The sequence below is a fragment of the Protopterus annectens genome, chromosome 3.part1 (assembly GCF_019279795.1).
Source record: "Protopterus annectens isolate FY-2018-M chromosome 3.part1, PAN1.0, whole genome shotgun sequence".
NCBI lineage: Eukaryota > Metazoa > Chordata > Ceratodontiformes > Protopteridae > Protopterus > Protopterus annectens.
Window position 1 is genome coordinate 1,539,698,158 of NC_056732.1, and position 25,066 is coordinate 1,539,723,223.

The 25,066-nt window shown below is 38.4% G+C and overlaps 1 protein-coding gene across 2 annotated transcripts in view; it reads right to left on the reverse strand.

Moving 5' to 3' along the window:
- The window catches only part of LOC122798556, an 892,023-nt gene that overhangs the window by 354,109 nt on the left and 512,848 nt on the right, over nucleotides 1-25,066 (reverse strand). For both annotated transcript variants that reach the window (XM_044067611.1, XM_044067610.1), the window contains exon 4: nucleotides 11,897-11,953. In XM_044067611.1, the coding sequence (XP_043923546.1) occupies nucleotides 11,897-11,953 (57 nt within the window). The remainder of the gene's footprint in view (nucleotides 1-11,896; nucleotides 11,954-25,066) is intronic.

Consider the following 25,066-nt stretch of genomic DNA (forward strand, 5'->3'; position numbering starts at 1 on the left):
ACAGTATTACATATCACTATATGAAGAGCTTCCTATATAAATCACATTTTATTACCATATCTATGTATTATGAGCATTGTCTTAACCATTTACCTTGGCCACAGATTTATAATCCACACAATGTTTGAGTACATATAGTCAGATGTCAAATCACCTCATTTTTGTTCATCCACGAGCATCGACCACATTCAGATTTCCCACAACTTGCATACAATCCCACAAAGAATGGGGGCTGAAACTGGAATAGTCACTATCCCATTAGCACCTGATCTGGGAGAGCTAATCCAGATTGATTTCTAATTCCTGTATTTCCTCCACAGACATGACAGGACCACTGATGTCCATGGCTTTCTTGCCAGGGTGTCTGGATGTGTGAGCAGGGAGTTGGTTATAGAGTAAGTTGGATGATGTAAACAGGTTTTTGCATGGGCCACTATGGTTGCTATGTTTAGAAAGGTGGGTATCCTGTATTTTACTTTTTTTAGAGGCCTGGTATTTGATATTGGTGCTATTACAAGGTTGTTCTCTCCTCCAGTTGTGATTTGCCAAGGAGGTGTTTTGTACTAAATCTGCATTTTTTTTATTCTGGGTGGCTTCCCACCAGAGGTGGTCCCTGTAATATAATATAAACAAATGGGAGTTAATCTGGCAGGTCCAATTAAAGTATGAAAGTTTTCCCAGATTAAATGAAAAAAAAAAATGTTTTCTAGTTTATAGAGTATCAAAGCAGCTAGGCTGTAAATTCAGTGTATTGAAATTTTAGAAGTTTTGAAGTAAAGTGTTTATGTTTTTTGTTTGAGCATACTTTAATAATGAGCAGGGAAGGTTTTAATGGCTGCAATCATGTTTTTAATGGGATTATCTGATTAGTTCACAACTGGTATTTAATTTGTGTTGACAAGTGGTTACACAGTTTGGATGAAGTCCAAAACCTAGATGAAAGTGCTTAATTATGCGTAGTTTAATAAATTGATCAGATGAATTATCACATCGGTCTCTTCATTGCAAATTTGTACAGTGTGATGCTACAGTTTCTGTTTTTTGAGTTTTTCTGTTCTGGAGTATTGATTACGTTCGAAGTGGGGGTTATTGCTTAGGGTTGGTGATTCAATTGAGCCCTCAACACCCATGTTACTACAAACACAAGCCATGCTTGCCATTAGGACTGAGAATTTAATGTCATTACTGGGAAATCTTACTTTGATTGTTCACCAGCTAACATGTGAAGTTAGCTCAGTAGTTAAGGCATCCACCCCACAAGCAAAATGCACAAGGTTTGACTCTCATCTGGGGTAGGCAACCATGTCCCACCATGGCACCCAGCCAAAAAAAAATAGTTTACAGGGTAGTGTGACCGAGTGGTCTAAGGCGCTGGATTAAGGCTCCAATCTCTAGGGGGGGGGGTTGAATCCCACCACTGCCATAAGTAATTTTGAGGCAGTTTGTGTGGCTCAGTGGACTAGGGAAGTTAGTATGGGCGATGGTGTTGATGGTTCTAATCTGGAAGTATGCACATCTTTAGACAGCTTGTGTGGCTCAGTGAACTAGGGAAGTTAGTATGGATGATGGCGTTGATGGTTTTAATCTGGAAGTATCCACATCTTTTGGTTGGGAGATTGGCATGATGGTTAAAGTGTTTACCTTACAAACTCCAGGTGCATGGTTGGAGTCTCACAAGGGGTAATTGGCTAGGCTTAAAATGGCCCAGAAGGGCAACTAGCCTAGCACTAATTTATGAACCTATGAATATATGAAGCTATGAACACAAGATGTGTCACAGCCATCACCATTGTACCCAAAAGTAATGGGACTGAGATTGTCAACATTTAAGCAACAGCAATAGCCTGGTGTGGAACAACCTTGCTCAGCCAGGTAACAGAGTTATGACAGAACTGGGAGATACACCCAATTTAAACAAGTGGCTCTCAAACTAAATCACCCTCAGTGTTTCACAGAGTATTGAAGGTGATTCATTAGAGGAACACTGAAGTTATGAGAAAACGCTGTTGAAATTTTGATTGTTACAATATTTCAGGGCATGCTAAAATGCATACATTGTACTGAAGGGGCTACATTTTTGGTAGCTTTCTAATAGGTTAGAACACAGCAGTGTGCATTACTTGGACCTGTTAAGTTTGGTTGATCATTTTTCACTTGCTCTAACAGAGGCGCAAAACTTATGAAAGACAATGCTAAGAAATGGATAAATTACAAAGTGGGCTGTTGGCACTGGACAACTCAATCAAAACATTCCTGTTTGAGAGTGAGTAGAGAAAGCATGTCACAACATTTAATAAAGTGGATAAAAATGTGGAAAGTGTGAAAATAAGAAAAGTTTCCAGAAATCAACATGGAAAAAAAGAATACAACAGAACAGCACATCCGTCACCATCATCTATGTGAAAACAAACTTTGAATGTGGAGGAGGACAGTACTGATGATCATAATTTCTCCCTGCAAGGTCTAGAAACACAGGAAGAAAGAGGCTCCTTAGAAAGAAAAATGCTATGTCAGTCAGAGAGGATTGTGGAAAAATGATAGTATAATATAGGCGAACACTCCTGAAAGAACATGACAACAACAGAGGGGATGAAACAGAGGAAATCATGTGGTTATGGCAACAAGAGGAAGCCACAAATATTATATTCCCCAGCCAAAATCCAGACAAAGGCACTGCATCTTTTTCTAAAAATAATATCAATATTTTTAATTACAGCAAACTTAAAATAATTTCAATATTTTTTAATTGCAGCAAACTTACAATAAATAAAGATGTGTTTTCAATTTATTTGCTTAGGACATTAATTTTCTCAATAAACACTCATTTGGATATGTATGATACCACAATGGAATTGCAATGTTTCACTGGGAAACTGAATTTCAGCCTTATATGTCATAAGATCACAGTCAATGGTAATTTAAGGCACAATTCTAGGTCCGTGTATTGAAGTAGCACCATTAATCCCTCTCACTATATCACAACATTGATTTGTGGAAAAATTGATAGAAAGGGATTTTAGGAAAAGGTGTGTACCTTCCAAGAGTATTTAAGGTAGGTGCAACTTATTTATGGATGAGTTCACATTGCTACAATTAATTTTTAGCAAATAAATCCATCAGGTGTATAAATCCTGATAACAGGGTTAGGTTGGTGTTTATGGGCACTATTGATTATATTACAAGCATGAACACTGTTTTAAGTAGCAAGTATATATTGAATATCAAAGTAAGTCTGACCAGCCTCGTATGTAAAGGTATGGAAAGAATTATTGTGGAATTAATCAATCAGGAGATAGGGGACTTCCAAAAACTAGACCCGTCAGAGTTTGGATTCATTAAGGGCACATCATGCTTACTCATCCTGGTGGATTTTTTGAAAGGGTCACCAAAAGACTGGATGAAGGCAAAATGATAAATACTACGTCTCAACCGGCTAAGGGTTTTGACACAATTCCCAACTCAGACATAGTAGAACATTTAAATAAACTGAGAATAAATACCTATGTCACCTACTGGAAAACCAACTGGTTCACAGATAGGATGCAGGAAATCAAAATAAGGGAAGTTACCTCTATAAAGAGACCAGTCACCAGTGGAGTCCCCCAGGGTTCTGTGCTGGGCCCTCTCCTGCTTGGCATCTTCTTTTCTGAAGGAAAGGCCAATAACAAAAGGCTCTAGCTGACTAAGTTTGCAGATGACTGCAAGAATGGAACAGTCATTTAATCCACAAATAATTAGCCATCCTGTGGGAAGGTTTGTCCCAAGTAAATAACTGGTGCCACAAAATGCATTATTATATCCTTTGGGAAGTCATCTAACCCAGGGAACTACCATATTGACAATATGCTCATAAGAGCTGACCCTGTTCTTCAGGATTTGGCAACTTATGTGGACTACAACCTAACTTTTGATGAACAAGGGTTCATTGTCATAAGAAAGTCCTTCTATGTTGGACAGCATACAAACAAAATGATTGTGTCTAGATCTGGAGAGGTCATTGTCCCTCTTTACTCAGCCCTAATTAATCCAGTCATTGAGTATAATACCCCATTTGCCATATATCTTTTATGTATTTAATTTATTTATTTAACATTTGTTGACCATGAAAGTCCGACTAGGACAGAGCCTATTTTCAGAGGAGGCCCAGGGAGAAACATAGATACATGCAGCAACTGAAACACTCACAGTGATACCTTATTAAAAGTATACAAAGCCTAAGCAACATATCCTACATGGACTGACTCAAAGCCCTTTAACTAGACTTGGTATTCTACTGACTGGTAAGAGGTGACCTCTGTCTGGTATACAAGGCATCCTCTTACCCTGTACTTATTGATGGATTTACTGATCATCAGCAAGTCAAATGGCATCAGATTTTCTGCAACATTAACAGAACAGTTTGAAGGGACAAGTATATTTCACAGAGGATGCCAGTGCTCTGGAAGTGACTCCACATCCACATAAAACAAAGCTCATCATTGTCAATATTCAAGCACAACTTGAATCTATGGAGAGAAAACAGAAAATTCATCTCAGAACTGCCCCCTGTACTATGAATGGACAGAAACAGCTCCTAAATGCTTTATCCCATGCATGGGTCCTCTCAAATTATCTTTGTTATGATTCCACTTATTCTCGATGGGGATAATATATAATTATCAACCATGGAATGGGTAAGGCCAATATGTAACCAAATGGGATAGGTTAACTTGAGCACAAAAAGGGAACTAGACTAGTCTTAAAATTGCCTGCAAGAGCAGCTAGCCTAGTACTTACCTATGAACCTATGAAAAACAGTGACCAATAAATTAAAAAAAGATCAATTTTCTTATTCCAATCCCAAAGAAAAGATAAAGTCAGAGAGCGCACAAATTATGAAAGAACTGCACTTATTTTACATGCTAGCAAGGTAATGTTTGATCACTTGCATGCTATACTCCAGAAATATATGGACTAAGAACTGCCAGATGCACAAGATGGTTTTACGAGGGGTAAAGGCACTACAGATCAAATTATCAGCATCTGCTAGATAATAAAGGAAGGAATGAAGTTCTAGAAAATAATTACTTGTGCTTTACTGAATACACTAAAACATTTGCCTTGTGGACTATAACAAATTGTGGAAAGTTCTTAAAAAAACAAAGAAAACTGACTATGACTAGAAAATGACCCTGCATTAGAGTCATGGGTGTGATCTGGAGCTAATGACATTTATTGTGGTTTGGCAATATGGATGTAAACAGGCTTTCTGTAATGTTAGTCCAAATAACCAGTCAAGAATTATCCTTGGCTCCACCACTGATACCTCTCTTCAAATGAGGGTGAACTTGTTTATGTTTAGTGTCTAAAGGATGACTTTAATAACAGTCTTTTTTATGGGTAAAGATCTAGCTTAGACTTGTTCATTGCAAATATCCAAATGATCACAGTACAATTAGCCTGCTTATGCATGACACAGATCTATCTTAACTTATAGATCTTTAGGTAACCACTCACGATACCTCTATTCAAACAAGGGTGGCCCTTTCCATCATTTCATTGGACCCCTGTGCTCACGATCTTTACTGGATGGGAGAGTATTCAGTTATCCCAAGAAACATTCCAATTAGCTGGCTGGACCCCCATCATCACCTCTGCTTAAGGACTAATGTTTGTAAACAGATTGTGTGTTTTAACAAGTCACACATTTGAAGAAGAGTACTATTATTAAAAGCACCAGCTGGAAATTACATGCCTATTAATTTCACTAGCTTGTATTCTTGATTATTTCTAAAACTCAGCATTATAGGAAGAGAAACCTTGTTTTTACAGGATTTTTTTTCTAGTGGTAGACCTTCATATCCACAGGACACTGGACACCAGTTAATTATAGGACTCTCTGGATGCTCCGTTTAGAAGTTTTGTGTTCCTCCCATTTCCCTCACCCTAGGGATTGGACCAAAGCTGGATTAATAACAATCTTTTTTCAAAGTGAGCCTTTCAGCTTTAAAAAGGGACACTGGTGACCAGATGGCTTACCAGGATAACAATAAATAAAAAAAGATGTTTAGATTGACATTTTTAGTTTATACATTAATTTCATTTCTATGGAATGCTGAGCTTCCTGAATTTAACTCAACCATCATCTGCTCAGCCCAGTCCCTACCCAAACTGCAAAAAGTCACACAGGAAGCCTTTTCCTCTGTTAAAACGTAGTTATCCGATGCCCAATTAATACTCAACCCAAACAAAACTAAACTACTCATCTTCTAACCCACCAAACATACTCAAAACTACTCTCACTTTAACATCACAGCAAAAGACAACACCACTATATACCCAACTGAACACACCAAATTGCTAGGAGTGGAAATAGACAATAAACTAAAATTTGACATTCACATATCCATGACCATAAAAAAAGTCCACAAAAAAACTAGGAGCGTTATACAGAAATAAGCAACTTCTCACCAAAGCAGCAAAGATTTCAGTAGCAAATGTTCACCTTATCTCCATCCTACTTTATGCCTCTCCAATATATACCAACCTAAGGCAATGCGAACTAAACAAGCTAGAGACCTGCTACAACAAAATTGCCAAATTTGCCACAGGAGCATCCTACTGTAGCCACTCTCACTTGCTGAACTGGGCTGGCTTGAACTCCCTTACCTCCTTCAATGGTAACAACTCTCACTCGCCCACAAACTAGTAAACCATCCACTAAATGTCCCATCCCTCCAGAATCTACTCCATCCCTATCGCACCATCAGACCACTAAGATCCAGCAACAAAAATCACTTGCAGATCGCTAAAGCCATTAACTCTGCTGGTGAAGCACTATTCTTTTGCACCATAGCCAAATTATGGAACTCCCTCCCACCCACAATTACCTCCATACCATCATGCACCCACTTCAAAACTTTACTAAAAGTGCACCTAAAAACATGCTGGCTATGCCCTTGCAACTCCCATTCTAATATCACCCACCCCATCCAACCACTACCTTTCTTTCCACTCCACTAACTACCTTGATTATAGCAAGCTCAGATGCTCATAAGCCAGTACTTATTATACAGCAGGAACTTCTTCTTGTAACATTTGTTAATGTCTGTTATGTACTTCACAGATAAAGATTCTAGTTGTCTACTGATGTACTATGTTCTTCATCTGTAAATATGTTGTAAGTAATTGCTATGTAAATTGTTAATCACTATGTAATCCAATGTAACTACTGTCTGTTTATTTAAACTGTGGAGCTTTTCTCCCCGGGCCTCCGCTGAAAATGGACCTACGTCCAGTCGGACACTCCCGGTCAACAAATATAAATAAATAAATAATAAATAAATAGCTAGAACAGCTAATGCCTTCAAGACCTCGTCCCTCAGTCTGAAAGTGATTCTTAAATCAGAAAGGAACCATTGCAGTAAAAGGCACCTTGTTATTTGTAGGTACTGAGGGAGATATTTGACTTCTAGTAGCGGTAAAGGCAGAAATCATTTTCAAGTACAGTACTGCAGTTATCCTAGGAGATAAGAAACTTCCATTTGGGTATGGCATGCTCACTGAGTTTAAGTGCCTGGTAATTAGGCAAGAGTGATTAAGAGATGAAGATATTGCCAGGAGGTTTCATACATTTTAACAAAGGTAGTGATAGTTGAGTATGTATCATTTCATTATAAGGAAACTATAGACAAATTATTATCGTACCATGTAGACATTTAGAATGAGAATGGGTAAATTAAGGATGATAGTTCAGACATTCCATTTGAGTTGTATATTGCATAGTTCTGCTTTGTACATTCAATCAAGCACTGTGAAACCTGTTCAAATAAATGTTTGCCAATTTAAGATTATCACAAATATCTGCATTTTATAATGGACTATACAATAAAGAATAATTGCCATTCAAAACTGTGCATGCTAATTGGACAGTACAATCAGCATAACCATATCCAACTAGAAAAAAGGCTGGCCACTAAATTGTATTGGAGCAACCTAGCATCTATTTAGATATCCTCCACTATAACACTTCTGAAATGCAAAAAAAAAAAAAAAACTTGCGAGCTGTTAAAATGTCTCCCCAAACCTACAGCACACAGGCATACTTTGGGAACAAGACAAGCTGAATAAATAGATAAAAACAAGAACATTGTGGCTTGCATATATGCTGAAGGCCCTTAAATTTCATTTCTTTGAGATACTAAGCTGCAGCAGAATATTACAATATAGTTAAAAAAATACACTGTATACCTGGCAACATCTCCTGAAACTGAGATTCCAATCATTATTTATCATTTCAATCATAAATGATTTGCCAGAAAAACATATATTTTTATGAAGAGCAGACTAGGAATATGACACAGCATCTGAATACCATGTGGAAATGTACACACTTTAATTGAACATTATACAGACAGACCATTTGTTTTCTGGACTATTCTTAACCAAAAAAAAAAAAAAATGGCAGAGATAATAATGTAGGATTGAGCCACTCACACCTAGAGACAGTACATGCCCACTACATGTCTGAGATGCCCCAAACTATCAGAAGCCAGTGGAAGGACACTAAAGTACTTTTTACAATGACAAGTTTTACAAAAGGTAAAACTTTTTTTAAATAATGACATTGCATAATATTAATAATTCACTCCAGTGTACAGATAAGGTTCACCCATTGATTGTTTTGTTTAATGACTCAGGCTTTGCCTCATAGAAAAATCCTGTGTTACCCACACCTAGTCATGAATTTTTCTAAATTATTGTAGCCACATTAAACACTGCGTAACTTATATATATTTCTTAGTTGTAGCAATGGATTTTAATACATAAAACAAAACCGATGCTATTTACTAAATGAAAAAAAGAACACTGTGCACAGACTCAAAGCTTGTGTATTGTTTTCTCTTCTTCTGATTCAGGCAACTGTTGTTACATGTATACAAATGCATATGCAAAGGGACGCAAAATGTTAGGGATCATGACCAGCCAATCGTGATTAATTTTCTCAGCATACTGACATTTAGAAATCAATGCTGGAATTGTATTTGCAGTATTTACTCTGGCAGGATAAACATCATGTTTATTTTCTATTTCCTTTTTATCATTGTAATACATTTAAAAACAAACTATAAACTGATAGAAAGCATTTCACAATTATCTTCAGCTAACTTCATAATTGTAGCCTTGACTACACAGATCATCTCAAACTATGTATTAAAGTATAACTCTTTTTCACAGTAATCATTGCTTTTGCAAGTAGCCAACATAGGCATTCACACTAACATAGCATAGCAGTGTCAACCATCAAACAGTCCTTCATCATTATAGGTTCATAGGTTCATAGGTAGGTACTAGGCTATTGGCCCTAGGGCCTATACAAGCCTAGCCGAAAAGGTACCCTGGCTTTTGCCACCCAAGAAAATTATTTTCCTGTGCCCCTGTCAAGCAGAACCACAGAAGTGATCCCCGGGGTGAATTTCTTATTACCCATCCAATCATCAAGATTTTTTTTGAAGAGTGCTAATGAGGAGCTCTGTTTGACATAGATATATAGTATGTTCCAGAGTATGGGAAGTCTCTGGGACAGGAATCTATCCCTCCATCATGTTCTGTTTATTGTGGTGGCAAGGTTTAGGTCCGTAGAATGTGTAGCTCAGAGGGATTGGGATTTATTTAAGTGGAGCATGTCCAACAGCTCTGGGTTTGACATAGCTTTGTATGTCAGGCAGAGATCACTTCTGAGTAGGCGACATGCAACGGAGTAAAGCTGGAGTTTTTTGAGTTGGTCTGCGTAGGGCATCTGTTTGAGGCTAGTAATCCTCTTTGTGAGGTATTTCTGTGGCCTTTCCAGTTGTTGTAGATGTCTTGTTTGGTACATACCAAAAGGAGCGTTGTATTCTATAATGGGTCTAATGAGTGATAAGTAGAGGGGAACAATGACCTCTTTTTTTTGGATGAGAAATCTTTTGTGATGAGGTGTGCCATGTAGAAGGATTTCCTGACCACTGTGGCAATGTGATTATCAAAGGAGAGACTACTGTCCACCTGTGTCCTAAGGTCTCTTATCACACTTTCGGTGTTAAGTAGACTACCGTCTATGTGGTACTTCATGGGTACAGAGTTTTTTCCAAAGGGGATGATAATGCAATTTTTAGCACTGAGCTTGAGACCATGGCTTTGACACCAGGCATCTGTCTCAGTGAGGCCCTTTTGTAGGATGTCCACATCGTTAGGAGTTTCGATTATGGCTCCTAGTTTGCAGTCATCTGTGAACTTAGTTAGCCAAAGACCTTCTGTGTTAGCCTGTACCTCAGAGAAGTAGATACCAAACAGGAGAAGGACCCAGAACTAAACCCTGTGCTACTCCACTTGTCACTGGTCTGACGTCTGATTTGGAGCCTGCTCCATTATAAATTTACATCATCTATCTATGTAGTATGTATGTATGTATATATGTATATATATATATATATATATATATATATATATATATATATATATATATATATATATATATATATATATATATATATATACACATATATATATATATATATATATACATATATATGGATCTAGGACTATTGAATGAAAGTTCAATAGTCCGAATCCACAATCACAGAACACACTTTAACAAAAGCGCTTTCACCAAACTCCCCCACTTTAATATTCTCACTCTGAGATCGCACTACAATGAGGAAAAGGGAATATTCCCTTATCCGTACCGTAGTACGATCTCCGCAACAGTCATTCCCCCACGACTCCCTCTAGCTGCAGGCATACTTCAGCTAAAGTGTTTTTTTTGGTAAAAAGCACTTTCGCAGAAGTATGCCTGGCTGTTTGTGCTTCGGAGATCAGTATTGATCCCATATATATATATACATATATATACATATATATATATACATAGATATATATATATATATATATATATATATATATATATATATATATATATATATATACATACACACACACACACACACACACACACACACACACACACACACACACACACACACACACACACACACACACCAACATAGATAGTTGTAGACATATGGTACAGCTTATCTGGTACTCTATTCAAGAATGGAAAGCAATTCATGGTATTTTTTAAGTCAAATTGCTTTTACTGTTTATTATTTTTTGATCATTCATATGAGTTGGATGGTGTATTGACACTTTTTCTTTTCATCAGATGGAATTTACTGGGTTTGCTGTGTTTATGTCCATGATTGCACAATGGTTGAGAAATGAAGGCTGTCCCTTTCCCCACACATTTACTTAGCAGAAGGTGTGGGGTGACTTGTCCTTCTATAAAAATGTTTTTTTTCAACCATTCGTGTGGTGATAAATTTTAGACAATTATTTTATGGCTGATGATTTGAAGTTTCACAATATAGAGGCACTTATTTTGAAATAAATATTAACAAAAGTACATCTAAATGGATCATAGACATGAAAATGGAATATTGATCCGAACGTTATATAGTGATAATACTATTCTCGGAATAGTATTACAAACTAGTCACTACTTCCTTATATTTAGTTTCAAGTAGAAGTGGATTCTTTAGCAGTTCAAATAGAAGACACAAATGTTACTTGCCAATTACTTTCTTAGTTATGGTCATCATATTTACCACCTTTACGGCTTTTCCATGCTTTCTCTGTAGAATAGTGTTAAGCAATTATATGCAGTGATAATGTCATGAAAATATATTTATAGTGCATCACTAGTATTTGTTTGTAAATGAGCTTTAATGTTCCAATATTCTGTAAAGAATTTAACAGTTTTAACAATTAATCTTACTGACTGGCTGCTGCAGAGCCAAGGCATTAGCCTGGCATTTAACATCTTCTTAGTTATTAAATGTATTCATTTGTTAGTGTAATCTTTTAAAATGAAATTACTTACCAAAGGAGTGCCCACATTTTTCGTTCTGACCAGTAGTAAGGCACCTGAAGCAAAAGACTAAAGAACAGAGATATTTTAGAACAAAGGCAAAGTAAAAGGTTTTGCAGTATGATGAGACCATGAAATGACATGCACAGTGCTATTACAAACAAAGGTACATGAAGAAAACAGAAGTTTAACCTTCATATCTGGAAAGGATGCATGCAATGATAGTATGATTACAGCTATTGTATGGGCTGTTGCTACACTGAGCAGGACTAGCCTTATGAATACACTTCTAGTGTTGTGTAAATGTTTGGTCATACGATCATTGCACATGCTTACAAACTATTCTGTAATGGCTGACTACATGCCTGAGATGAACACATTGTACTCATAATCTGTACCAGCAGCCATTTACTAGATGATGTATCCAAGCTTATCTCTTTTTGTCAGAAAAAAAAAAAAAAAAAGTCATAGTTTGGATGTTGTGTCCTTTCCCATGCCCTGCCTGATACCTGTAGAAGTTTATTTAGAAGCTCAGATTGCATACTGCAGACAGCTAATTTTTTTTTATTTTCCACAGTGACAACTAATGGACTCCATTAAAGGCTAATACTGGAGAAAATATGGCAGGTGTTAGGATAAAGGTGAATATAATTTATACTGATGCGATGTAGCCAGATGCACTGTGCTCAGGCAGGCACTGGGTCAGTACAAGGCAGAAACATGCTTACTATAAAATAAAAATAATATTAGGGCCACACATACACTGAGAAAATATAAACCCAGAAAATTCAAAATGTGAAGTGCAAAGTATTTGGCAAGCAAAGCAGAGAACTTTTAATACATTGTCCACAATGGGAGCCAGAATGCTAAGTTTTATATTCTGCATAATGACCGTACATATCTTTTATCAAATGATATATCTTTTCTCACTGTACCTGTGCTATCATATCAATAGTCAGAACACAGTGTTTACTAGGTGGCAGTACATGAATGAGTAACATTTTACTCAGGTAAGTCACAGAGGGGGAATACTCTGTTGGCCCTTACCAACCAGTGTACGAAATTATGTTGTGACATGCAAACAGTGAAGATATTTTATAAAATAACCTCATTTATAGTTGAAATTATAGACAAACAAAAACTACTTTCAAGCATTTATCCCATAGTGCACATTTCCTTACTGACCTCAAGTTCATGCAGGCTTAAAGTTATTGTATTGTTACATATATCCACCATACATAAAAAAATGCAGACATAAAACATTTTAACAACCATTACTAGCAGCAGCTTTCACTTTACTGTACTGCTGATGTGATATTTCACCTTCTGAGGATATGGAACATTTTCTCTTGTGTGAACTGACCTTTGTTTCCATATTGTTTACTTCTTACGGTCACTCGTTTTCTGCTGTATTTGTTCTTAGCTCACTATCCTTTGTTTCCATATTGTTTACTTTTTACGGTCAGTCGTTTTCTGCTGTGTTTGTTCTTAGCTCACCATCCTTTGTTACCATATTGTTTACTTTTTACGGTCAGTCGTTTTCTGCTGTGTTTGTGCTTAGCTCACTATCTTTTGTTTCCATATTGTTTACTTCTTACAGTCAGTCATTTTCTGCCATGTTTGTTCTTAGCTCACTATCCTTTATTTCCATATTGTTTACTTCTTACGGTCAGTTGTTTTCTGCTGTGTTTGTTCTTAGCTTACTACCCTTTGTTTCCACATTGTTTACTTCCTACGGTCAGTCGTTTTCTGCTGTATTTGTTCTTAGCTCACTATCCTTTGTTTCCATATTGTTTACTTTTTACAGTCAATCATTTTCTGCTGTGTTTGTGCTTAGCTCACTATCTTTTGTTTCCATATTGTTTACTTCTTACAGTCAGTCAGTCATTTTCTGCCATGTTTGTTCTTAGCTCACTATCCTTTATTTCCATATTGTTTACTTCTTACGGTCAGTCGTTTTCTGCTGTGTTTGTTCTTAGCTTACTACATTTTGTTTCCATATTGTTTACTTCCTACAGTCAGTCATTTTCTGCTGTGTTTGTTCTTAGCTCACTATCCTTTGTTTCCATACTGTTTACTTCTTACGGTCAGTCGTTTTCTGCTGTTTGTTCTTAGCTCACTATCCATTTGGATCTCAATCCAGACTTCTTGATGGCTGCTTACCCAAGCTTGGTGTCCTACTTATTAATGAGTAGCTGAGGTAGGTACTGCAACCTGGAGCTTATTCTTTTTCTCCTCAGTTCCTCTCTTCTAATATTGTATTATTGCCTTCTGTTGTACTGCTTTGTGGATAACCTGGCATTTTCTTAATTTCTGTTATTTCTGAGACTGTTAGTTTATTTTTTCAAGCATTTCAAAATTCATTTATTTTGTGGTTTATAAATGAAGGGTGCCTAAGACATGCTTTGGCTGGCATTTGGGCCCTTGGTTCATTCCAGTCCTATTAATTATAGCCAGTTCTAAATTCAGAGCCCTTGGATGATTCATAACATTTTAACGTGCTTATGAAGAAGTCATGGAACTCCTGCGCTGGTATTCACTCTCTCTCTCTTTTTACCCTCCTGGATCCTGGATCTGTTTTCCTGTATATTCATTATATTTTTCAATTTCTTTATCTCAATTTCCAGCATTCTAATCCTTTTTATGAATTTGATGAATTGATCCTATACATTTCAAAAAACAAGTAATCTCTGTGGTATCCCCAAAGTCTCAAAACAACCCACTAAAGTGTAGTGGGTCTAAAAACAAAACAGTGTAAGAAACTTCTCTGTGTGGAAGATTTTCATTCCATATATTTCTAGTTAATCACTGTATATTAATCAGATCAGACAATAGTAGTAGAAGTAGCGAACGCAAACTTGTCAAGTCAAAAAGTAATAATAGAAAATATATAATTCTACAGCATTACTAAGTATTTGAAAGTAATCCAAGCAAGGCAGGCAGTCTGTTTCCAGTCGAAAATCCTTTATTAAGTACACAGACAAGCGATCCAAGTAAAACAAAAATAGAGTAATAATTTCCTCACAAGCTTTCTAAATATATATATATATATATATATATATATATATATTTTTTTTTTATCAGGCATGGGAGTGGTTTATTGTGCTGTAAAACAAAGTGTTATTGGTACACATGTTAAATTCACATCCCTTCCCCCATCAATGTGACATTCGAGCTGTTCCTGCCCTACCTAGTCGCTGTCATAGTAATATATAGCCCTAATGTACTTTAATGGTACATCTTATTTAACCAAATTATTAAATAGATTATTAAGTATGTGATTTTATACAAGGCAATATACTACATGGCTGGAAATATATCAACCTTAGTTCATTTTGCGATCAAAAATTATATATATAAATATATACATATACATTTTGCATGTAAAAATCAGTTTCTATTTTCATAACCTATTGTTAACAAAGATCGCTTTCATCCTTCTAGACTTCTTCAGATCTGTGTACAAGAACCCTAAAAACATATATAATTGTATAATTAGTATTGATGATTCATTGACATATTTATTCTCATGATTGTGAATGTGTTCCTGTCTGTTGCACCTTTCCACACCTGACTTGTATTTTCTGACATTCTTTTCTTTAGGCTAAACAAGAGCTCAGGATAAAGGGGCCGTCTTGGTAGATCTCCTCTCATGTGATTAGATAACAACTTTTTTTGCCTTTGTCAGTGAGGGTATACATAGGACAGAAATTATACAGCATCATTTAAGAGAAATGCAAGACATTTAACAGTTAAGGATCTCACATTTTAACTAGTGAGACAACCAGTCTGACAAAATGAGTATGATATGTGAAGTTGAACTGATAGCAGCACTGGTCTATAGTTCTTGTTCTGTTTTGTTCTCTGAAAGATGGCTCTGAAGTGACTGCCTGACCATTTTTGCTCCCTTTTTTTTCTTCCATTGCAGTTATCTGACTCATACTGACTGGCTTGTTTGATGAAGCTCTCTGCAGCAGCCTAAAAGTGTTTGTTTTGATTCACTGTCATCAGAATGAGGAGGTTGTTGGGAGGATGCTGGTGGTTAGCATCACAAGAAAACACAGTAATTAAGGTAGGATAGCTCACAGAAGAATGAAAAAAAAAACTCAAAGCCAGGTTTGGTAAAAGTTTGAAGGTCTGTGCTGGTTGCAGAACAGAAGGAAAATTATTTGTTTTCCATCTAAATTGGGACAGTAAGACCAACATATACTTTTAGGATCACTGGACACACAGAGGTGACTATGGTTATGACTTTCTTGCCAAGTTCAGAAAACTAATTCATCAATCATATAACTTCAGAAAGTGGGACATAGGATGATCAGACTGTCAGGATATCCAACCTGCTTCATACATGTTTACCTGCTGCAGCTTGCAGCCCAACCAGCCTCTAAATAACATGATCACTGGGAGAGGTGGTGGTGGGGGACTACGGATACAATGCTTAGGCTCAACAGCCCAACGTGCAACCACAAAAGTGCATTACTGCCAAGCCATACTGTAAATAGCCTGATGATAAGGTCTCTTCAAATGCATGCTCATATGGTCAGTATGGCCAGGCTCACTGCATACTGTAGGCCACAGCTGTAACTGAGATGGGACAAAGGAGGCATGACTAGCGGGTGTGATGGAGGCAGGAGAGCAGTATTGGCTTCATGAAGCACTCAGTATGTAGTGACTTAAATGTAGCAAGTTGCCTGTTACATTTGTATCAAGCAGCTTGGTAAAGTTTCAGAGTACAGGAGTTTTCATTTTATTTGTGACTGTGTACTGCATGACAAGTTAGACATATGATCTTAAAATCTGACATCACCACAACAGGCATCCAATGAAGGTCACACCAGAGGAGAAATATGACTATGGGAGTTGCACCTTTCAGCACTCCAGCTACAGGGTTCTGAACTCTTCACAGATAGGTGAAGTCACCAACAATAAACCAAAGACAGGGAACATTGTTTTAATTCAAAAAGTAAGATACAGTGCCATCTGTTATTGAGGCATAGTAACTGCTTTGTGCAAGATATCTTTTTACATGGTAATGCCCTGAACTTGCCACTTGTGACTCTTGTCATTTATCTGGCACAGACTGTTAAACATTACCCCATACATTTTGCACACATTACACACTCCAGAACATTCTTAGCATAAGAGCTGAGAGAAGAAGAGAACAGAATCTGAAGAGAACCTGCAGTGTCTGTCATTCATTAACAATCACCTCAGTCTGGGATGTTTTGAGTTTGCTGTACAACTTACTTGAACAACTTTATTAGTGCATTCTTATCAACTGAGACCTCCAAGAAAAGAGTAGAACTTTTGACATATGTCAATTCAAAAGTTAAAAAGACAGAACTATTATTAATGACATCACCAAATGGTTCTAGTTCTGTCAATTAATCTTTCCACATATGTCATACACAAATGTTTTGTAAAACTGACATTATGAAAAATGAAATAGACAAGGTATAATAGCAATATGTCCCACTAGCCCATAACTAAATTCACAAAGCTGCTTCTGTGTTAAAAATGCAATTTATATTTTCTTAGGGTTAGGGTAAGGGTTAGCTAAGGCATAGTTTTAATGAGTGTACACAGATGCATGTGAGTTAAAGTTAGGGTTAAGGTAAGAGTTAGAGTTAAATAAGGGCATAGCTTTAGTGGGTGTTTCTGGGCACAAGTGTATGTGGGTTAGCGTTATAGTAAGAGTTAGGTAAAGAGATAGATCTGATGTTGGGCATGTATATTGGTGTGTGTGTGTGTATGTGTGTGTGTGTGTGTGTGTGTGTGTGTGTGTGTGTGTGTGTGTGTGTGTGTGTGTGTGTGTGTGTGTGCGTGTGTGTGTGTGTCAGAGCTTGACTTATTTAATAGTTGTGTTACAGAAAGTTTTTTAAGGCAAGGTCTGCTGCCTGCTGCTGTGAACCACCTCTCCATTACAGCAGAAATGTTAATGTCCCCCACTCTGACAAGTGCTTTGAGTGACTGCATCCTGACAGTTAGTTGTCTGCTGTTGAGCAGCATGGCCCTCAGACTGCATACATGTCTAGCTGCTATGGGAGTAATTACATTAGGAACACTGACTATAAGGCATTATAGGGGTGGCAAGACACTAAGCCAGTACCTTGAAACCCAGCACTGACAGATGTAGGACATTTGTGACAAGTCATTGAGTTCTGTCAATCATGTCATCTAAAGCAGAGAGATACTGGATCCCATGAGAATGACACAAAACATGTAAGCCAATGTTGCAGTCAATCATCTGTTGATAGTACTGCAGCATCATTCTGGGTGACAGTGGTATACTGCACAAGGCTACTGTCACACCTTCCTGGACCACATAATCATAGAGTTCAACCATGTCTCTTGTCGTGTAGTCTAGGGAGGTGTGTACCAGGTCATTCACATCCAAATGGATACAGAGTGATACTCGTAGTTGTTGTAGAGTGCCATGACTGGCTGAGTCATGTGTTGGATGCTGACATGTGATAGATATTTGGCTGTTACCTGCTCCATATTCAACTGAGTGTGTGTGCCTCAGTATTGAGTTACCCATGATCACTGTATTGTGCAAGGTGGTTAGCCTTAGGAGCTTAGGTTGAGGAGCACACTGTGTAGGATAAATATGTGTCCCTTGACACGTGCCATGTGTTGGTGTCTGAGTGGCTGTCTGTCTTGCTGGTCTGTGTTGTTTGGATAAATGTCCACTAAGTGCCCCTGTAAAGGTGGGTGTGTGGCTTTTCACTGCATGTCATGGCTGTCAAAGTGGGTGTCATGGTGAGCTATGTGTTCCAGATGGTGTGGTGCAGGTGTTGATCTTATTCTCTTGACTTGATAGTTCAGTGTTTGCTAGAGAGAGCATATGTCCACATTGGGTGATATATGGGTAACTCTCACAAGTATAAGTGTTTGGAGTTTAGAGGGGAGAGTTGTCTGTGTACATGAGGCAGTTGCAACAGTATCTTAGAATGGGCACGTGCACCAGGATAATGGGTGAAAGCACAGAAAACTACCCTTCAATCATGCCAGGAGGGGTGGACATAACTAGTAAGTAATGGGTCTACTTCTATGATGAACGAGTAATGCTGACAGCTCCCATGTGTGCCACACTTATTGATACAATAACCTGGTGAAGTGCCAAGCCATGCTATTTGAAGTGCAAGACAGAAAGAACTAGCACGTTGTAAGGGTGGAACTGAAGGTAGATTTTCTGCCACCTGTAATACTTTACCTCAGCTGTGCAGTTATCAGCAGCTTTGGCCATGTGGCAGTGCAGTAAGGTCTGTAGCACATGCAGTAACTGCGTAACACTGTAGTAAACATAATTAGATAGGCAGGAGTTCTACTCCTAATTCTGGCAAGTGTGTGTGTGTGTGTGTGTGTGTGTGTGTGTGTGTGTGTGTGTGTGTGTGTGTGTGTGTGTGTGTGTGTGTGTGTGTGTTGGTGTATCAATTACTGTCTGGCTTATACCATTTTTGACTTGTGTACTACCTTTCACACTTCCCTTTAGCCCCAGTCTAGTAGTCCTGTTGATGTCATCCACCTTAGAAGTACCTTTGGATTAGATGACCCTGTATATGCTCTATGGTGCATCTAATAACTGTGTAGCACTACAGTGGAAATAACTAGATAGGCAAGAGTTCTAATCACACTACTGGCAACTGTTTGGATGTGTTTGTGTGAAAATCATGTAGTGTGTGGGTTATACCATTTTTGATCTGTGTACTACCCTATATACTTACCCTCACTCCAATTTAGTAGTCCTGTTGATGTCATCCACCTTAGAAGTACCTTTGGACTGTGTGAAACTGTATAAGCTCTGTGGCTCATCTGATAACTGTGTAGCACTATAGAAGAAATAACTAGATAATCAGGTGTTTTAATCTCCCTACTGGCAACTGTTTGGATTTGTTTGTGTCAGAATCATGTAGTGTGTGGGTTATACCATTTTTGATCTGTGTACTACCCTTTACACTTCCCCTCACTCCAATTTAGTAGTCCTGTTGATGCCATCCACATTAGAAGTACCTGTGGAGAAAATTAAAATGTATAAGCTCTGTGGCACATCTGATAACTGTGTAGCATGATAGTGGAAATAGCCAGATAGGCAGGAGTTCTAATCTCTCAACTGGCAACTATTTGGATGTATTTGTGTGAGAATAATGTAGTGTGTAGGTGACACCATTTGTGACCTGTGTACTACCTTTTACACTTCCCCTCACTCCGATTTAGTAGTCCTGTTGATGTCATCTACCTTAAAAGTACCTTAGGGGTAGATGGAAATATATAAACTCTGTGTCATGTCTGCTAACTGCATTGCACTATAGTAGAAATAACTAGATATGGAGGAGTTATAATCCCTATACTGGCAACTGTTTGTGTTTGAGGATCATATCTGGTGTGGCTTATACTATTTTGATGTGTGTACTCTATACAGCTGGTGACCACCTCCCACTGCCATTACTTTATATGGTGTGGTAGCAGCATCTGCCTCACATGCAGCAAGTAAAACCATTGTACAGTCCTCTGTACAGATGTGTCAGGAATAGCAAGATGTTTGCAACTTATACATGGTCTGAAGTGGTCTGTGTGCCTTAACAATGCCCATGTATGTGATATTGTAGCCAAATAGGCCACACTGAGTGTACTGACACATATGGCAGCATGAGTTATCATACCTGACAAACATCATGCTGATATGATGTCTGCCACCCTCACAGGTGACCAGCCTTGTAGGTGCAATACATGAGTCCAGATACTTGGTTTTATCAGTGAACTGTTAATGTTATCGGTCACATTAGAGGCTGGAAGAAGTCTTGACTGCCATATTGTGGTTCTAGTTTGTATGTAACAGGAACACTTTGCATCTTAACAGGGTCGTGTACCCAATTTATATACACTGTATACCACTAATGTGTCACACATGTCCCTACTTTAGGCCATTTGTCCAGCCCATTTTGTTGGCCTCTGCTCAGACATATTGGCACTGACAAGTACGGAAGAATGCTACAGGAATGTTGATATCACATCAGATAGGGCCCAGTGGTGACCACTGTGATGCAATGCAGTTAACCCCATCACAAGTGAACATGCACATAAAGCAAAAGAGCTATTACATAAAGCAATATAGCTATTTCTGATAGTTGTGTGCTTGGTAAATTGCATGCCCTTCACATGCTTGGGGTATTGCTAGGCAACAACAGAACAATGTCTTACTCATCAGCTTCAGGCTGCTGTCCCATATGCAGACCAGACGGTCCTCGGTATTTGTGAGAGGACGGTATTGTCAGCAGCCTCACATGTAGCCTTGTACATGTGGTACAGGATGGAAGCAGCATGTCTACACATTTTCAGTACTAACATCAATAATACACAATCCCCCATATACAGCAAGCAGCCATGCAGGAATAAGTTATTCCTGCACATCAGGGACTGTTCCTGTGCAGCAAGGCAGAATGCAGTGCATATGTATGAAGGCACACTGCCATGCTGTAAAATGGACATGGTCCTCTGTACGGGTGCATAGGTTCATAGGTTCATACTAGGCTATCTGCCCTGGGGCATTTATAAGCCTAGCACAATTGTGTTTGGCTTACACCACCCTTGATTTGAGTATACTGTGCCCTTTTTAAAGTTTAGTTTACTCTGCCTCTGTCTAATAGTGACACGGAAGTAATCCCCGGGACAAACCTACGATCCCCCATCCACTCATCAAGATTCTTCTTGAAGAGAGTCAGTGAGGTGCTCTGCCTAACATGAATTGGAATTCTATTCCAGAGCGATGGGGGCCTCTGGGTTATGAATCTGTCCCTCCAGCATGTTCTATTTATTTCTGTGCTGAAGTTCAAGTCCCTCGAGCGCGTGGATCTAAGGGATTTAGATTTACTGAGGTGGAGCATGTCCATTAATTCTGGGTTGGACATAGCTTTATATGTCACGCATAGATCACCTCGAAGTAGGCGGTATGCAACTGAGTAGAGCTGGAGTTTTTTTAACCGAACAGCATATGCCATCTGTTTGAGTCCCTTGATCCTCCTGGTGAGGTACTTTTGGGGTCTTTTTAATTGCTGCAGGTGTCGGGTAAGGTACATCCCAAAGGGGGCATTGTATTCTATGATGGGTCTGATGAGGGATAAATAAAGGGGCACGATTACCTCTCTTGATCTAGATGTGAATCCTTTCATGATGAGGTGGGATATGTAGAAGGTCTTTCTAACCACTTTGGCAATGTGGTTGTCAAAGGAGAGATTGCTATCAACTTGGGTCCCCAGATCCCTAATTACTTTCTCTGTACTTAATGGGTTACCACCTATGTGGTAATTCGTGGGGACATTGTTTTTGCCAAAGGGTATGACTATACACTTTTTGGCATTTAGCTTTAGACCATGGCTCTGGCACCAGTTATCTGTTTCTGCTAGACCTTTTTGAAGGATATTTGTGTCAGCTGGAGAGTCGATTATGGCGCCCAGTTTACAGTCATCTGCGAACTTGGTGAACCATAGTCCTCCCACGTTGGTCTGTACCTCAGAAAAGTAAATACCGAACAAGAGATGTCCCAGGACAGAACCTTGTGGGACGCCACTTGTGACCGGTTTCGAGTCTGACATGGCTCCAGCAGGTGCAGGGGGTGTGTCTGAGAGCAGAGCTCTCACAATACACATGCCCCCTGCAGTCCAGTTCGGCAATTTAAAATGAGTGAGAATGCTTGTAATACCATCAGGGTAAGAAATCTGGACAAAGCAATAAGGGACAATCATTCCTACCAAGCCAAAAATTGATAGAATAACAGGTTTAGCATAAGCACATAGCGCACAATTCCCAACCCATCAGAGTAAGGCATCTGGAACAAGCCATAAGGGACAATCATCCCTACAAAGCAGAAAGTTGATAGAATAACAGGTTCAGCATTAGCATGGATATTCTAAAGGGTACAAATAAAAAAACACAACAAATAAATTATTTTTTTTATACATGCAGTAAAGTTTAAGTGTAGCTGCGTGGGTGTGCTCATTGCTTAGCTAAGCTTAGCCCAGCTGAAATGGCATGATGAGTTAAATAGCAATAGAAAGACACTATAAGCATAAGTGCAATAGTGTAGCCATTAGAATATATGCCCTGCATGTAGTCGTTCATGGTTTGAGTCTTACCAAAGCCATTTCCATTTTGTATGTGCAAACATTAAAGTTTTAATCTTTTGTATATTTATGTAATAATTAATTGATTTTTCTCAACCAGAGTTGTGTATTAGGCCCAGATGTGAGGTATCAGTATAATAAAGTAGTGAACTCCCCATAAAAACCCAAGTGCCCCATACAGTATAGTCACACAAGAATAAATTAATCACAGCACATTGGAAGATATCAGGAAAGGTAAATAAATCTATATTATGTAATGAAAGATGAATCAATCCCATACAGGTGGTAAACCAATATAATAAACCATACACAATGCTAAGCATTGCACAGCTATGTTGACCAGGTGTAAGCATTGTGTACATATGAATACTAAGCAATGAATAGCCCAGCTAAGTGTATTTGCCCATTGGTAGGCAATGCTGAAACTGCCCCTTTAAGCACTGCCAAATTTAGTTAAGCAGGCTTGCTCGTAGCTTAGCTTAGCTCAGCATTTTTAAAACCATTCAATCATGGCAAAGGGTGGGAAATTGGCTATATTTAAACCCCACTGGTGGGAATACAGCTCATAACTGGTTGTAGCTATCCACTGTAGGCAGTATGGTAGGTGTTGGATAAGGTATGTGCTTTGGGGCACAGCGCTGGGAAATACAGGAGTCTGAGGTTGTGGTAGGACCCCTGTTAAAAAAAAACATGACATGAGACTGCTGCAGGACCAGTATGAGGGCTCTCAATATATAGTGGAAGCCTGGGAAAGTCTCACCTGTGATCTCACCAGTGCCACTGATATCTCTTGGACTGGTGAGCAGGTCCGGCACGACTATGCCATCTTGAAATGGAGGAAGAGGGATCTCTTGGAACAGTGAGTCCAAGAAGCAAGAAAAAGCAGAGATGACCCAGCAGTGTTTAAGTCTTCATAGTAATAATTGTTTACCAAAGTCCAGCCTGTGTATGTGATGGATAGACATGCATAAATGTTTCTCTGTTTTTATTACAGCTGCAGCTGAGTGGGCTGTGAGCCAGGAAACTCATGCCAGCAGGTTGCAAAGGCTGCATCTTGAGGCTGGTGAGTAACAATCCTGCTTGTAGTAATCATACCAAATAAATATAAAGGAGCAAAATGTCACCTGGCACTATAAAAAATGTGCATGATTTCTACTGAATAAACCAGATAATATGACAGTAATAGTCCCATATAGGTCATATTTAACTAAAAGTGTAACTGCCTGTCAATAAAGTTCTAAATCCTGGACTGCTTGTGTTTACTCTGGTATTGTATGGCCTCACATGTTGCATTCACCAAGATCTGATATGCGAATAGTACTGTTGTGTCAACTGTTTCTCACATTGTGCTACATAAAAAATATGTCTAGTAATGTCTGTATAAGAATGTTGTAATTACAAGGTCAGATTGTACAACCAAGAGAGACTTACATAGAAAACATGGAAGGAAGAAGCAACACTTTAATAATTGCTCACTCTGATGAAACACAAATTGCTGTATTTTTAGCATACACAGCCATGGTTTGAATCCTGGGAGTGGTAGTAAGCTGTATGCATAATATTAACTAGGAATCTGAGGATATGTGTAGAAACGGTCAGGTAGTGTTAACAAACATTCCCACCACAGGTCTACCAGCTAAGAGAAGTAGAATGTAGCTATAAGACAGTTGAAGTATACACTGTGTACAAACATACCACTGCCCAAACCAAGGCCATAGGGTATTGTAATAATACCTGTAGAGTAATGATTAGAGCAATGATCATTGAAGTTGTGAGTACTGCAAAGATATACAAGTTGTTAATTGACACCCCCCCCCATCATATCTGCAACAATAATCTAAACACACAAATCAATGGGTATGTTTTACACCAAACCTACTGTTGGGACATATGTCCTATTGTTCAACAAATATTGAAATGTGTTTCTATTAATGTTCCATGTTGAAATACTATCACTGGTGGCCTACTGCTATCAATGACACTTGCATGCCATTGTAATGGCCACTGTGGTTCCATATATGCATGTGCTCTGTTTGCTATGCAACTGTTCCAAATCTGT